Below are 17,700 nucleotides of genomic sequence, written 5' to 3'. Positions count from 1 at the left end.
CACATGTTTAACTTCTCTAGGGTAGGGGGTAGTATTTTCACGGCCGGATGAAAAACGTACCCAAATTAAAACGGCCTACTACTCGCATATTATTAGTAGATTTGGATAGAAAACACTCTGAAGTTTCTAAAACTATTTGAATGATGTCTGTGAGTATAACAGAACTCATATGGCAGGCAAAAACCTGAGAAAAATCCAACCAGGAAGTGGGAAATCTGGTGCTTGTAGTCTTTTCAAGTCATTGCCTATCTAACACACGGTGACTTAGTGTTCAATTTGCACTTCCTAAGGCTTCCACTAGATGTCAACAGTCTTTAGAACCTGGCTTTTGCAGTGAACAGAGAGCGAACAAGAAGGCCGGGAAGTTAATGACATGAGTTCATTGGCGCGCATTCACATGAGAGGTAGCTGTGTTCCAAAACATTTTTCAAGACGGTTGGAATATTATTGAAGTTTTATGTTAAAAAGGCCCTAAAGATTGATGCTATAAAACATTTGACATGTTTCAACGAACGTAAATATAACTTTTTTAAACTTTTCGTCATGAAATTTTGGGCGTGCTTCCTACATTTGGAGTAGCTTACTGAACGCGCAAACAACATGGAGGTATTTGGACATAAATTATGGACTTTATCGAACAAAACAATATTTATTGTGGACCTGGGATTCATAGAAATGCCTTCTGATGAAGATCATCAAAGGTAAGTGAATATTTATAATGCTAGTTATGATTTTAGATGACTCCAAAATGGTGGGTATCTGTATTGCCTGGTGTATGTTTCTGAGCGCCGTAGATTATTGCAAAGTGTGCTTTCCCCGTGAAGCTTTTTTGAAATCTGTCACAGCGGTTGCATAAAGGAGATGGTTATCTATAATTCTTTGAATTACAGTTTAATATTTTATCAACGTTTATGATGAGTATTTTTGTAAATTGTTGTGCTGCTTCACCGGGAGTATTGGAGGCAAAATATTTTCTGAACATCACGCGCCAATGTAAAATGCTGTTTTTTGGATATAAATATGAACTTTATCGAATAAAACATACATGTATTGTCTAACATTGAGTCCTAGGAGTGTCATCTGATGAAGATCGTCAAAGGTTAGTGCTTAATTTTAGCTGAATTTCTGGTATTTGTGACCCCTCTCCTGCTTGGAAAATGGCTGTGTGGTTTTTCTTGTGTTGTACCTGTCCTAACATAATCTAACTTTATGCTTTCGCCATAAAGCCTTTTTGAAATCTGACAATGTGGTTACATTAATTACATCTAGACGTTCCGCTAGCGGAACACCACTCCAATATCCAATGATAAGGCGTGGCGCGAAATACAAACTCCTCGAAAATCCGAAAACTTCAATTTTTCAAACATATGACTATTTTTCACCATTTTAAAGACAAGACTCTCCTTTATCTAACCACACTGTCCAATTTCAAAAAGGCTTTACAACGAAAGCAAAACATTAGATTATGTCAGCAGAATACCCAGCCAGAAATAATCAGACACCCATTTTTCAAGCTAGCATATAATGTCACAAAAACCAAAACCACAGCTAAATGCAGCACTAACCTTTGATGATCTTCATCAGGTGACACTCCTAGGACATTATGTTATACAATACCTGCATGTTTTGTTCAATCAAGTACATATTTATATTAAAAAACAGCTTTTTACATTAGCATGTGACGTTCAGAACTAGCATTCCCACCGAACACTTCCGGTGAATTTACTAAATTACTCACGATAAACGTTCACAAAAAACATAACAATTATTTTTAGAATTATAGATACAGAACTCCTTTATGCAATCGCGGTGTCCGATTTTAAAATAGCTTTTCGGTGAAAGCACATTTTGCAATATTCTAAGTAGATAGCTTGCCATCACAGGCTAGCTAATTTGACACCCACCAAGTTTGGTACTCACCAAACTCAGATATACTATAAGAAAAATTGGATTACCTTTGCTGTTCTTCGTCAGAATGCACTCCCAGGACTGCTACTTCAATAACAAATGTTGGTTTGGTCCAAAATAATCCATCGTTATATCCAAATAGCGGCGTTTTGTTCGTGCGTTCCAGACACTATCCGAAATGGTAAATCAGGGTTACGAGCATGGCGCAGTTCGTGACAAAAAAATTCTAAATATTCCATTACCGTACTTCGAAGCATGTCAACCGCTGTTTAAAATCAATTTTTATGCAATTTTTCTTGTAAAAAAGCGATAATATTCCGACCGGGAATCTCCGTTTAGGTAAACAGAGGAAAGAAAACAAAGCATTCGGTCGACGCGGGCACGAGCCTGAGTCTCACAGTACTGTAACCAGCCACTACCCAAACTCGCTACTTTTTTTCAGCCAGAGCCTGCAAAGACACAATTCAGCTTTTTGCCGCCTTCTGAGAGCCCATGTGAACCGTATGAAGTGTCACGTAACAGCAGAGATCCTTTCTTTTGGATAGAGATGGCAAAGAAGGCCAAGAAATTGTCAGACAGGGTACTTCCTGTACAGAATCTTCTCAGGTTTTGGCCTGCCATTTGAGTTCTGTTATACTCACAGACACCATTCAAACAGTTTTAGAAACTTTGGAGTGTTTTCTATTCAAAGCTACTAATTATATGCATATTCTAGTTTCTGGGCAGGAGTTATAACCAGATTAAATCGGGTACGTTTTTTATCCGGCCGTGAAAATACTACCCCCTATCCATAACAAGTTAAGGAGAAGTGTACCTTTAAAATGGTGTAAAATAGTCGTATGTTTGAGAACTTTGAATTATCACATTTTGTTGTTTTGAATTTGGCGCTCTGATTTTTCACTGGCTGTTGAATAGTGTGTCCCGTGGGTGGGACGGTAGCGTCCCACCTGCCCAAGAGAGTTTAATAAATGAAACTGGGCATCGGCGAAGAGGAAGGCTCCTGCCATGGAGCAGGACTGGACGCCGTGCCTGGACTGGACATCGGCGCAGAGGACTCCGGTCATGGAGCTGGGTTGGCCGCCATGCCTGGAAGCTCCGGACCATTGACCCCCGCTGGAGGCTCCGGAACGTTGACCATCACAGGAGGTTCCGGACTGTGGACCGTCGCAGGAGGTTCCTGACTGTGAACCGTCGCCGGAAGCTCTGGACTGTGAACCGTCGCCGGAAGCTCTGGACTGTGAACCGTCGCCGGAAGCTCTGGACTGTGAACCGTCGCCGGAAGCTCTGGACTGTGAACCGTCGCCGGAAGCTCTGGACTGTGAACCGTCGCCGGAAGCTCTGGACTGTGAACCGTCGCCTGAAGCTCTGGACTGGGGACCGTCGCCGGAAGCTCTGGACTGTGAACCGTCGCTGGAAGCTCTGGACTGGGGACCGTCACCTGAAGCTCTGGACTGGGGACCGTCGCCGGAAGCTCTGGACTGTGAACCATCGCCGGAAGCTCTGGACTGTGAACCGTCACCTGAAGCTCTGGACTGGGGACCGTCACCGGAAGCTCTGGACTGTGAACCGTCACTGGAAGCTCTGGACTGGGGACCGTCACCTGAAGCTCTGGACTGGGGACCGTCGCCGGAAGCTCTGTAGTGGGGACCTTCGCCGGAAGCTCTGGACTGGGGAGGCGCACTGGAGGCCAGATGCGTGGGGCTCTCGATTGTGCATCTGTAAAAGTTTGTGAGTGTTTTTGGTGACAAGCCGAATTTCTTCAGCCTCCTGAGGTTGAAGAGGCGCTGTTGCGCCTAATTCACCACGCTGGCTGTGTGGGTGGACCATTTCAGTTTGTCCGTGATGTGTACGCCAAGGAACTTAATAAAATGTTCCACCTTCTCCAAAACTGTCCCGTCGATGTGGATAGGGGGGTGCTCCCTCTGCTGTTTCCTGAAGTCTACGATCATCTCCTTTGTTTTGTTGACGTTGAGCGTGAGGTTATTTTCCTGACACCACACTCCGAGGGCCCTCACCTCCTCCCTGTAGGCCGTCTCATCGTTGTTGGTAATCAAGCCTACCACTGTAGTGTTGTCTGCAAACTTGATGATTGAGCTGGAGGCGTGTATGGCCACACAGTCTTGTGTGAACAGGGAGTACAGGAGGGGGCCTGAGCATTCACCATTGTTGTTACCTACCTTCAACACCTGGGGGTGGCCCGTCAGAAAGTCCAGGACCCAATTGTACAGGGTGGGGTTGAGACCCAGGACCTTAAGCTTAACTTCTTGCCGGTCGCCTAGGATAGGGGGCGCCACAGCGCTTATTGAAAAGAATGTGTGCCCATTTTAAACGGCCTACTACTCAAACTCAGAAGCTAGGATATGCATATAATTAATACTTGTGGATAGAAAACACCCTAAAGTTTCTAAAACTGTTTGAATGGTGTCTGTGAGTATAACAGAACTCATATGGCAGTCAAAACCCCGAGACAGATCGAAACAGGAAGTGGAATTCTGAATTGCGGACTCAACTTCATCTCGTTGCCTAGAAATCACACCGTGAGCAATGGTTCATTGAGCACTTCCTATTGCTTCCACTAGATGTCCCCAGTCTTTACAAAGTGATTTGAGTCTCCTACTGTGGAAACTGACTGAATGACATGCTGTGGAACGTGGTCACATGAGGAGGGCCATCACCATTATGACGCCGGCGCCCCTGGCTACCCTCCCCTTTCGAAACATTTACAAAGACAATGAAACCGTCCCCCTTGAATCTTATTGGAGCTCTGGTTGAAAAAGGCCCTAAAGATTTGTTATACAACGTTTGACATGTTTGAATGAACCTAAATAAGAAAAAAAATGCATTTTGTTGAAAGAGTAGTCCCGTGGCCGACGGAGCTTTTGGTGCAGCCTTCAGAACACGCTAACAAGAATAAGCTATTGGAACATAAAGGATTAACTTTTTCGAACGAAAATACATTTGTTGTGGACCTGGGATTCCTGGAAGTGCCTAAGGATGAAGATAATCAAAGGTAAGGGATTATTGACAATAGTATACAAGACTAGATTTGATATGCGATTGTTCCAAGATGGCGCTGACCTGTATTGCTAGCCTATTGTTCTGAGTATCGCATCCCCTTTTATCGCAAAGTGTGATTACCCAGTAAAGTTATTTTTAAATCTGTCATTACAGGTGCTTTCAAGAGATATTCATCTATAAATCTTAGAATGACAATATTACATTTTTAAAATGTTTTCGAATAGTAATTTTGTAAATTGTAGTGCTATTTCACCGGATGCATTTGAGGGAAAATAGTTAGTCAACGTTACGCGCCGATGTAAAATGCTGTTTTTATATATAAATATGAACTTTAGCGAACAAAAGAATGCATGTATTGTGTAACATGATGTCCTAGGTGTGTCATCTGATGAAGATTGTGAAAGGTTAGTGCTGCATATAGCTGTTTTTTGGTTATTTGTGATGCATGTGGTTGGTCGGAAAATGGCTATGTGGCTACTTTTACGATATACTCCTCTAACATAATCTAATGTTTTGCTTTTGCTGTAAAGCCTTTTTGAAATCGGACAACGTGGTTCGATTCAGGAGAGGTGTATCTATAAAACGATATAATATAAAAAATATATATATTACATTTTGTTATGCTAATGGCGATAGGATTTTTCGCAGGATGTCCGCCCGACCAGGGGTTAATGATGAGTTTGAAGGGTACTGTGGTGTTAAATGCTGAGCTGTAGTCAATGAACAGCATTCTTACATTCTTACATTCTTACTTCATGATGACCGAAGTGAGTGCTACAGGGCGATAGTCATTTAGTTCAGATATCTTTGCCTTCTTGGGTACATGAACAATGGTAGTCATCTTGAAGCATGTGGGGACAACAGACTGGGATAGGGAGCAATGAAATTTGTCCGAAAACACACCAGCCAGCTGGTCTGCGCATGCTCTGAGGACCTGGCTAGGGATGCAGTCTGGGCCAGCAGCCTTGCGAGGTTTAACATATTTAAATGTCTTACTCGCTTCAGCCACGGAGAAGGAGGGGGGGCGGCGTCGCAGTCCTTGGTAGCGGGCTGCATCGGTGTCACTGTATTATCCTCAAAGCGAAGGTGTTTAGCTTGTCTGGAAGCAAGACGTCAGTGTCTGTGACGTGGCCTGTAGACCCTGCCACATACGTCTTGTGTTCGGGCCATTGAATTGCAACTACACTTTGTCCCTATGCCGAATAACTACACTGTTTATATTTGGCCATATTTCCCGGCATGGTTGAATGCGGTGGTTCACTCTTTCAGTTTTGCGTGAATGCCGCCATCAATCCCCGGTTTCTGGTTGGGGTAGGTTTTAATAGTCATAGTGGGTACAACATTTACAATGCACTTCCTAATAAACTCACTCACCAAGTCAGCGAATAAATCAATGTTAACCTCTTGGGGCTAGGTGGGACGCTAGCGTGCCACCCGTGGTGCACTCCATCAACAGCAGGTGCATTTCAAGAGCGGCAAATTTGAATCCAAATAAATGTCAAAATTCAAATTTTTCAAAAATACAACTATGTTACACCATTTGAAAGATAAACATCTCCTTAATCTAACCACGTTTTACGATTTCAAAAAGGTTTTACGGCGAAAGCATAAATTTAGAGTATGTTAGGACAGTACATTTACAAGAGTTGTGTGTAATGTTTTGTCAAGTCAAAGACAGGGTCACCAAAACCATAAAACCAGCTAAAATGATGCACTAACCTTTTACAATCTCCATCAGATGACACTCCTAGGACATTATGTTAGACAATGCATGCATTTTTAGTTCTATCAAGTTCATATTTATATCCAAAAACAGCGTTTTACTATGGCATTGATGTTGAGGAAATCGTTTCCCTCCAATAACCGGCAGTCAAGTCAGCGTCAGAAATTAAATAATTAAAATTAGAAAACATTGGTAAAATATTATATTGTCATTTAAAGAATTATAGATTTACATCTCTTGAACGCAATCAACTTGCCAGATTTAAAAATAACCTTACTGGGAAATCACACTTTGCAATAATCTGAGCACTGCGCCCAGAAAAATACGCGTTGCGATACAGACTAGACGTCATGTTGGGGAGATCTAAAATCGAAAATACTATGTAAATAATCCATTACCTTTGATTCTCTTCATCAGATGTCACTTCCAGGTATCACAGGTCCATAACGAATGTAGTTTTGTTCAAAAAAGCTCATCATTTATGTCCAAAAATCTCCGTCTCGTTAGCACATGATGTAAGCCAGCCGGACTTCTCGTCATGAACGAGGGGAAAAAATATATTTCCGTTCGTTCAAACATGTCAAACGTTGTATAGCATAAATCATTAGGGCCTTTTTTAACCAGAACATGAATAATATTCAAGGTGGACGAATGCATACTCTTTTATAACGTATTGGAACGAGGGTACCCAAGATGAACTCGCGGCGCAAGGTGTCTAATGGGCCATCATCGTTCCATGGCTCTTGTTCGGTCAGATCTCCCTCCAGAAGACTCAAAACACTTTGTAAAGGCTGGTGACATCTAGTGGAAGCAATAGGAAGTGCCAAAATATTCCTAAACCCCTGTGTTTTTCAATGGGATAGGTTTAAAGTCAATACAACACATCAGGTATCCACTTCCTGTCAGAAAATGTCTCAGGGTTTTGCCTGCCAAATGAGTTCTGTTATACTCACAGACACCATTCAAACAGTTTTGGAAACTTTAGAGTGTTTTCTATCCATATATAATAAGTATATGCATATTCTAGTTACTGGGTAGGATTAGTAACCAGATTAAATCGGGTACATTTTTTTTATCCAGACGTGCAAATGCTGCCCCCTAGACCCAACAGGTTATTATCTGAGGCTTCCCGGAACATTTCCCAGTCCGCGTGATCAAAACAATTTTGAAGCATGGATTCTGATTGGTCAGACCAGAGTTGAAAGGTTCTAGTCACGGGTACATCCTGTTTGAGTTTCTGCCTTTTGGATGGTAGGAGCAAGATGAAGTCGTGGTCAGATTTGCCGAAAGGAGGGCGGGGGGAGGGCCTTGTATGCATCACGGTAGTTAGAGTAGCAGTAATCCAGTGTTTTGCTCGAGCGGGTACTGCAGTCAATGTGATTGTAGAATTTAGGTAGGCTTGTTCTCAAATTAGCTTTGTTAAAATCCCAAGCTACAATAAATTCAGCCAGTGAAGAGTCAAGTGAAGTTCTTTGAAGGCCGTCGAGGTATCTGATTGGGGGGGAGAATATACACGGCTGTGACTAATCGAAGAGAATTCTCTTGCGAGTTAACCTGTTAGGGCTAGGGGGCAGTATTTACACGGCCGGATAAAAAACGTACCTGATTTAATCTGGTTACTACTCCTGCCCAGTAACTAGAATATGCATATAATTATTGGCTTTGGATAGAAAACACCCTAAAGTTTCTAAAACTGTTTGAATGGTGTCTGCGAGTATAACAGAACTCATATGGCAGGCAAAAACCTGAGAAGATTCTGAACAGGAAGTGGCCTGCCTGACAAGTTCTTGTTCATCTTGGCTCTTTTTATTGAAGACTGAGGATCTTTGCTGTAACGTGACACTTCCTACGGCTCCCATAGGCTCTCAGAACCCGGGAAAAAGCTGAATGATATCGAGGCAGCCCCAGGCTGAAACACATTATCACGTTTGGATAGTGGCCAATCAGAGGGCCGTCAGACTAAGGCTCGTGCACGAGGGGATCCCATGCTTTTACTTTCTCTCTCGTTGAATGTAAACAGGCTTTGCCGGTCGGAATATTATCTTTTTTTTACGAGAAAAGTGGCATAAAAATTGATTTTAAACAGCGGTTGACATGCTTCGAAGTACGGTAATGGAATATTTAGACATTTTTTGTCACGAAATGCGCCGTGCTCGTAACCCTTATTTACCCTTTCGGATAGTGTCTTGAACGCACGAACAAAACGCCGCTATTTGGATATAACAATCGATTATTTGGGACCAAACCAACATTTGTTATTGAAGTAGAAGTCCTGGGAGTGCATTCTGATGAAGACAGCAAAGGTAATAACATTTTTCTTATAGTAAATCTGACTTTGGTGAATGCTAAACTTGCTGGGTGTCTAAATAGCTAGCCCTGTGATGCCGGGCTATCTACTTAGAATATTGCAAAATGTGCTTTCACCGAAAAGCTATTTTAAAATCGGACATATCGAATGCATAGAGGAGTTCTGTATCTATAATTCTTAAAATAATTGTTATGTTTTTTGTGAACGTTTATCGTGAGTAATTTAGTAAATTCACCGGAAGTGTTCGGTGGGAATGCTAGTCACATGCTAGTCACCTGCTAATGTAAAAAGCTGTTTTTTGATATAAATATGAACTTGATTGAACAGACATGCATGTATTGTATAACATAATGTCCTAAGATTGTCATCTGATGAAGATCATCAAAGGTTAGTGCTGCATTTAGCTATGGTTTGGGTTTATGTGACATTATATGCTAGCTTGAAAAATGGGTGTCTGATTATTTCTGGCTGGGTACTCTGCTGACATAATCTAATGTTTTGCTTTCGTTGTAAAGCCTTTTTGAAATCGGACAGTGTGGTTAGATTAACGAGAGTCTGTCTTTAAAATGCTGTAAAATAGTCATATGTTTGAGAAATTGAAGTAATAGCATTTCTAAGGTATTTGAATAACGCGCCACGGGATTCAACTGGCTGTTGAGTAGGTGGGACGCAAGCGTCCCACCTCGCCCAGAGAGGTTAATGTGGTCGGCATTTGATTGAAAGGAATTCTAGGTCGGGTGAACAAAAGGACTGTATGTTGTTCTGATTACACCATGAGTCGCTAATCATGAGTCATACACCCCTGCCCTTCTTCTTACCAGAGAGATGTTTGTTTCTGTCGGTGCGACGCATGAAGAAACCCAGTAGCTGTACCGACTCTGACAACATTTCCCGAGTGAGCTATGTTTCCGTGAAACAGATAATGTTATAATCTCTGACGTCTCCATGGAAGGCAACTCGTGCCCTAATTTTGTCCACCTTGTTGTCTAGAGACAGGACATTTTGTTGTCTAGAGACTGGACATTGGCGAGTAATATGCGCGAAAGCGGTGGGTGTTGTGCTTGCCTTCTAAGTCTGACCAGGAGGTCGCTCAGTCTGCCTCTCCTGCGTTGACGTTGTTTTGGGTCGGCCTCTGGGTTTAGATCCAATGTCCAGGGTGGAGGTTCGAACAAAGGATCCGCTTCGGGAAAGTTGTATTCCTGGTTGTAATGTTGGTAAGTTGACGTTGCTCTTATATCCAATAGTTCTTCAAGGCTGTATGTAATAACACTTAAGATTTTCTGGGCTAACAATGTAAGAAAAAATACATAAAAAAACGAATTACTGCATAGTTTCCTAAGGACTTGAAGCGAGGCGACCATCCAGTGTGTGTGTGTCCAGTGTGTGTCCAGCGTGTGTGTGTCCAGTGTGTCTGTGTCCACTGTGTTTGTGTGTGTCCAGTGTGTGAGTGTGTGTGTGTCCAGTGTGTGTGTGTGCGTGTGTGTGTCCAGTGTGTGTGTCCAGTGTGTGTGCGTGTGTGTGTCCAGTGTGTGTGTGTGTGTGTGTGTGTGTAAAGTGTGTGTCCAGTGTGTGTGTGTGTGTGTGTGTCGGGGTGCCCTGTGTGTGTGTGTCCTGTGTGTGTGTTCTATGAGTGACACACACAAACACACACATACACACAGTTAATTTGTGATTGTTCAAGCCTGTGACTGTCATGATTGAGAAAGATCATGAATAAATCATTAATAATAATTAGTGAGAGAGTTACAGAGGCTACAACAAAACATAATAACCTCTCACCATAAACCGCAAATAAAAGCTGACATTCTGTACTGTTGACAAATATGAAACATTCTATCTCAAATCCAAAATGCTGGAGCATAGCACCAAATTTAAAACTGTAAGCTTCACTGTCCAAACACATATGGTGTGGACTATGTGTGTCTGGTAAACACATGTGGATCTGGTGAACAGTTATCACTTGTTGACCAACTACAGAAATACTGACCTCAGAGTCTCCAGTTTACAGTGGGGATTCCCCAGTCCAGCAGAGAGCAGCTTCACTCCTGAATACTTCAGGTCATTTTTACTCAGATCCAGCTCTCTCAGGTGTGAGGGGTTTGACCTCAGAGCTGAGGCCAGAGAAGCACAGTCTTCCTCTGTGACTCCACAGCCTGACAGCCTGACAAAGAGATCATCATGACTTCACAAACACACTGTTGATTTTAACACCAGTAGCGTAGAAGGACAATGGCAGATGCATTTGGTTTATTCTCTCACTAGAGAATGGTCATTCAGTTCATTCAGACAGTGGAACAGATTGATGCTCCTCTCTGGAGAGGGATTCTCCCTGATCTTCTCCTTGATGTACTTGATTGTTTCTTCATGGCTCTGTGAGCTGCGTCTTGTCTTTGTCAGTAGACCTCGTAAGTGCTTCTGATTGGACTCCAGTGAGAGGCCCAGAAGGAAGCGGAGGAAAAGGTCCAGGTTTCCTGTCTCACTTTGTAAGGCTTTATCCACAGCACTCTTGTAGAAAGTAACGTCAGGGTCATCTTTTGTTTGCAGTTTGTCCATTAGATTCTCATTGTTGTTGATGAATGAGAGGAACACATATACAGCAGCCAGAAACTCCTGAATGCTCAGATGAACAAAGCAGTACATCTTGTCCTGGTACAGCCCACATTCCTCTTTAACCATATAGGTAGATACATAGACGAGTCATTCTTCATGGACACACAGCTGGGAACAGGGGAGGCTGGTCTCTCCTGCTTGATTGGGCTTCAACAAAACAGACAAACATAACATCTCTCATCTACTCTGAGCTCAGATGGGGAAACATAAGAGATTCATTCTTAAATGCTATATATCCATTTTCTGAAACGTTTGTAAATTAATTGTTTAAAGAAATTATGAAAGAAAATATATTTTTTTTCACTAGATAATCAAGGCATAGGGTTGTTCAATGACAGACATGCATTTGTTCAAAATCTATCACTTGATGGTGTCATTTCAGAGGGACAAATAATAATGTTTTTTTCCGCAAATTGTTATATATCTGCCTCACCCTCAAATGTGACCAAACGGCTGAATTTTGTCTTATGTAGCAAAATTTGAAAAAGTGTTTTTTACATTGGATAAAAGTAGAGACTCAGGGCTATAAAATGGTATATCATACACTACAGTTGAGGAACAATGGGAAAGTCATTCTGCTTTGAATGTTGATAAACTTGTAACCTCATTTTTGAGAAAATGGCCTTTGAACATTTTGGTATCTACTGGAGAGCTCTTCTTTGTCTACAGGGCTGTTACTTTGGCAGATAACGTCACCCATCTAAATAAATAGTTATATATATATATATATAACTCTATATAAAAAGACAAGTCACACTCTTGTCTTTTTTTTTATATATATATATATATATATATATATATATATATATTTATAATTAAATAAATGTATGTTGTTTTTGGTTTATGTCAGTTTCATTGTTTGTTATGATATAAGTGGTTTTGGTTGTAAGTGGTAAGATGAACTAAAAGATTTTATATTTGACAATTCTTAGTAATTACTACTTTAGTAAGGAATTACACATTATTCAGTACTACTGCAGTTGCTACATAATCCCAATAGATGGCAGCATAAGACCACAAATTACATTTCAGAAGATAAGTTTAGTTTTCTCCCTGGATACACCACCACTCCCCATCACAGGAAAACTCCTGTGTGAGCTTCTTTCTGTCCCTTTTCACACTGCTAACGCAATAGGAAGGACTGAAAAAGCATTTAACTGATTACTGTGACGTAATATAAGGATGATTATCAATAAGCCTGAACATTAATTTAGTCACCTCTTCCATGTACATTCATTGTCAAATTCATCAACCTGCTCTGCCTTCTCCCGCTAGTAGTCAACTCAGCCTCGCTAAAAAGCTTGTGTCGTCACTCTGCCTTCTCGAGGGGCATGTTGAGGTAAATTTGCTAACCGGGAGGGTTGAATGATGTAATTTATTGGAGGTCTGGAAGACTTGTCTTTTCTATTCCGAGGTTGTTTACTCGCAATATCAGATATTAACATGATTTTTTATAACGCATGTATACTAAGGTTGAGGTTCTGACTAGTGATATTTTACCCGGGGTTCAACACCTGCTATAGTCACATTTGTTTTGCTCTCCCAAAAGTAACACAGGCCTAATACGAGATATATAGCTAACTAAAGTAATGTAACCATTTTAGAAAATCATGGGACATATAGTCTGTTATTGCATACTATTTTATGTCAATCATATTGCTGCTTGTAGCCTATAACTGATGCTTCGTGGTCTTATGCTGCCATCTATTGGAAATATTTAGCAATTAAAACCTGTTAGGGCTAGGGGGCAGTATTTGCACGGCTGGATAAAAAAATGTACCCGATTTAATCTGGTTACTAATCCTACCCAGTAACTAGAATATGCATATACTTATTATATATGGATAGAAAACACCCTAAAGTTTCTAAAACTGTTTGAATGGTGTCTGTGAGTATAACAGAACTCATTTGGCAGGCAAAACCCTGAGACATTTTCTGACAGGAAGTGGATACCTGATGTGTTGTATTACCTTTAAACCTATGCCATTGAAAAACACAGGGGCTGAGGAATATTTTGGCACTTCCTATTGCTTCCACTAGATGTCACCAGCCTTTACAAAGTGTTTTGAGTCTTCTGGAGGGAGATCTGACCGAACAAGAGCCATGGAACGATGATGGCCCATTAGACACCTGGCGCGCGAGTTCATGTTGGGTACCCTCGTTCCAATACGTTATAAAAGAGAATGCATTCGTCCACCTTGAATATTATTCATGTTCTGGTTAAAAAAGGCACTAATGATTTATGCTATACAACGTTTGACATGTTTGAACGAACGTAAATATATTTTTCCCCTCGTTCATGAAGTGAAGTCCGGCGGGCTTAGATCATGTGCTAACAAGACGGAGATTTTTGGACATAAATGATGAGCTTTTTTGAACAAAACTACATTCGTTATGGACCTGTGATACCTGGAAGTGACATCTGATGAAGAGAATCAAAGGTAATGGATTATTTACATAGTATTTTCGATTTTAGATCTCCCCAACATGACGGCTAGTCTGTATCGCAACGCGTATTTTTCTGGGCGCAGTGCTCAGATTATTGCAAAGTGTGATTTCCCAGTAAGGTTATTTTTAAATCTGGCAAGTTGATTGCGTTCAAGAGATGTAAATCTATAATTCTTTAAATGACAATATAATATTTTACCAATGTTTTCTAATTTTAATTATTTAATTTGTGGTGCTGACTTAACTGCCGGTTATTGGAGGGAAACGATTTCCTCAACATCAATGCCATAGTAAAACGCTGTTTTTGGATATAAATATGAACTTGATAGAAGTAAAAATGCATGCATTGTCTAACATAATGTCCTAGGAGTGTCATCTGATGGAGATTGTAAAAGGTTAGTGCATCATTTTAGCTGGTTTTATGGTTTTGGTGACCCTGTCTTTGAATTGACAAAACATTACACACAACTCTTGTAAATGTACTGTCCTAACATACTCTAAATTTATGCTTTCGCCGTAAAACCTTTTTGAAATCGTAAAACGTGGTTAGATTAAGGAGATGTTTATCTTTGAAAGGGTGTAAAATAGTTGTATGTTTGAAAAATTTGAATTTTGACATTTATTTGGATTCAAATTTGACGCTCTTGAAATGCACCTGCTGTTGATGGAGTGCACCACGGGTGGGACGCTTGCGTCCCACCTAGCCCATAGAGGTTAAAAGTTATTAATTCAGGAACAGACATTGGTGAGGCAGCTGAGAAATAAAGTGTATTTTTCTGGTTAATTCCTTAGATCAGTCTCAAACCTGCCCCACACCAATTGCTGGACCTTCTCATAGAGGTTACTCACATAGAGGTCACAGTTCAAAGCACATTTGAAAAATAAAAATAATGTGGCTTGTTTATCAAGTGTTCTGCCTTGCAATAATATATGAAATTAACAAAACAAAAAAATGCTTAGACAGGTTTTGATTAACAAAATAATCAAAATGCTATTTAGTACAATAATTGTATTTACTAACATAATGTTATTACTAAACTAGTTTCTAAAAGTGTTCTCGGCTACCCTACCCTAGAATTAGGGTTAAGGCTAAAATAGGTTATACCTAGGGTTAGGGGTTAGGGTTGAAGTAGGTTATACGTAGAGTTACGGCTAAAAAAGTTTGTATGTAGGTTAGGGGTTAGGGTTAAGGCAAAAATAGGTTATACCTAGGGTTAGAGTTTCTGCATAGCACTTTGTGACATCTGCTGATGTAAAAAGGGCTTTATGAATACATTTGATTGATTTTTAGGTTTCGGGTTTATAAGGTAAAAAATAGTGGCCTTCTGCAGGTATGACATAACTCATTCATGACACTTGCTAGGCTCATAATCTGAGGTAGCAACTGTGTCAGATCTACAAATCAATGAGCTAGACCTATCCACTTGGTTTGCAACTCACTGAACCTGCACAACATTTGCTCAATTCAATGCCTACGAATGAAAATGTTGATGGATATCAAATTACCCAGCAGCCATTTAGAAACAATAAGTTGTCAAAAAAAGTGTTGCTCGATAGAACTAATAGGGTGAAAAATGACCTAAAATAAGGCCTGTTTTTTTAGCCATTACTAAATCACAAGGGACATAACGTAATATTATGAAGCTGGGCTCACTGGTGGTTTCAATGAACTAGTTATCATCAGAAAAATGATCATGTGTCCAGTCTGTTTGTGGCGCCCCGAAAATAATATTAAAAAGTTTGGTCTTCGGATACAGAGGTTAAACACTTAAGATACCGTCCATCTAGTGAAAAGAGGAGAACCGGACAGAGATAGCCAGCATCCGTCAACGAGAGAGGGAGAAGCCCGCCACGGGATTTAACAGGTAGAAGAAACAACTCAGTCAAGTAGGCCTACTCCGCGACCCACAGAAATGCAGTCTTCTATGGACCAGTTTATGCCAAAGTCTATGTCTGAGGCAAAACAAGGCAAATTGATATTGCATTAGCTAAAATGATTGCCACCGATTTCCATACATTTTTGATCGTGGAGGACAGACGTTTTAGAAATTATTGCAATAGTCTAAATCCAATGTAACCAATTCCAAGTAGGAAAACCCTTTCAAAATCACTTATTCCACAGCTGTACGAGAGCACACAGGCTTCATTGAGGGAAAGAGTCCAAAAAGCTACTGCAGTTTGCCTTACCACTGACTGCTGGACATCAAGGGTAACCACTTCTTACATGTCGGTTACATATCACTTCAGTGAAGATTTTTCAATGTCTAGCTGTCTTCTGGACTGCTTTGAGTTAAGCGACAGACACACCTCAGAGAACTTGACAGAGGAACTGTTGAGAGTGGCCAGAGAATGGCAAGTAGATGGAAAAGCTGTCTGTTGTGTTAGCGACAATGCAGCTAACATAACCAAAGCCATGAACATTTTTAAATGGACCCATCATCCATGTCTTGCCCACACAATTAACCTGATTGTAAGAGATGCTCTGAAGGTGATGAAGCCCACTGTGGACAAAGTGAAAGCAGCTGCTGAATACTTCCACAGGATCACAGTAGATGCTGAAAAACAAGTCTACACAACGTCAGATGGGGATGCCTGAGCTGAGGCCTAAACAAGACTGCACAACAAAGAGGAATTTAACATTTTATATGTTGAAGCGGTTTCTTGAGTCAAACGATGCCATCATCTCTACCCTGGCCATTGTCAATACCCCTGTTGATGCTCTGACCCAAGAGGAATGGGAGGTGGTGGAGGAGTTGTGCAGAGTCCTGGAGCAGGTCACTGTGGAGATCAGTGAGGTACAGTAAGCAGTTATTACTACATCATTATTTAATCCAGTATTATATATGTATATGAGCAGTAGATGAGAATGTAGAATCAGTAGACAAAACATGAAACAGAACTATTAAGTTACTGTTCTCTCTTTTCAGCTATGTGACAGCTTCAAAAATGATACTCCTGTGTAAGGGTCTGCGCGAATCACATTCAGCCGCCAGAGAGAAGCAAATGTATCCACAGGACATGTGACAGAGTTGATGGAAACCCTATGTTCATCAATGGACAGAAAGTTCCACAGAATGGAATATAATCACGTGCTATCAGAAACGCTGCACTTGACCCCAGGTTTAAGATGTTAGCCTTCAGTGATGCCAGAGCAATTGATGAGGCTCTTCAAAGAATAACTGTAACGGTTGTCGTAGGGTTTAGACCAAGACGCAGCGGGAAAATGTATACTCATCTTCTTTTATTAAAGGATAAAGAAGGAAAAACCAAAACAAACACGTATACAAAAACACGACGACAAAGAACAGGCCGGTAAGGCACAAAGCTATACACAGCAACAATCTCCCACAAAATCCCATGACAAAACACATACCTATTTATAGGACCTTCAATCAGAGGCAACGATAGACAGCTGCCTCCAACTGAAGGCCCCAACACCAATTAACTAAACATAGAAATACAAACGACTAGACTGAACATAGAACTAAACTGACATAGAACAATAACCAAAACCCTGGACTAATAAATCAAATACCCCTCTACATAAACAACCACCCTGAACCATATAAACCAAATACCCCCTCTACATGAACACATACACAAACACACCCTGAACCACATAAAACAAAACCCCCCTGCCACGTCCTGACCAAACTACAATAACAAAATAACCCCTATTACTGGT

General features: G+C 40.9%; 1 protein-coding gene across 1 annotated transcript in view; it reads right to left on the bottom strand.

Annotated features, from left to right (window-relative positions):
• Nucleotides 1-17,700, bottom strand: part of LOC123741767 (NACHT, LRR and PYD domains-containing protein 12-like) — a gene marked incomplete at its 5' end in the record, with an annotated part of 98,487 nt that overhangs the window by 34,379 nt on the left and 46,408 nt on the right. The window contains one exon of the mRNA XM_045715951.1: nt 10,945-11,118. Coding sequence (XP_045571907.1) covers nt 10,945-11,118 — 174 coding nt within the window. The remainder of the gene's footprint in view (nt 1-10,944; nt 11,119-17,700) is intronic.

This window comes from Salmo salar, chromosome ssa03 (genome assembly GCF_905237065.1).
Source record: "Salmo salar chromosome ssa03, Ssal_v3.1, whole genome shotgun sequence".
Classification (NCBI taxonomy): domain Eukaryota; kingdom Metazoa; phylum Chordata; class Actinopteri; order Salmoniformes; family Salmonidae; genus Salmo; species Salmo salar.
This window is presented reverse-complemented; position numbering and strand designations above follow the sequence as displayed.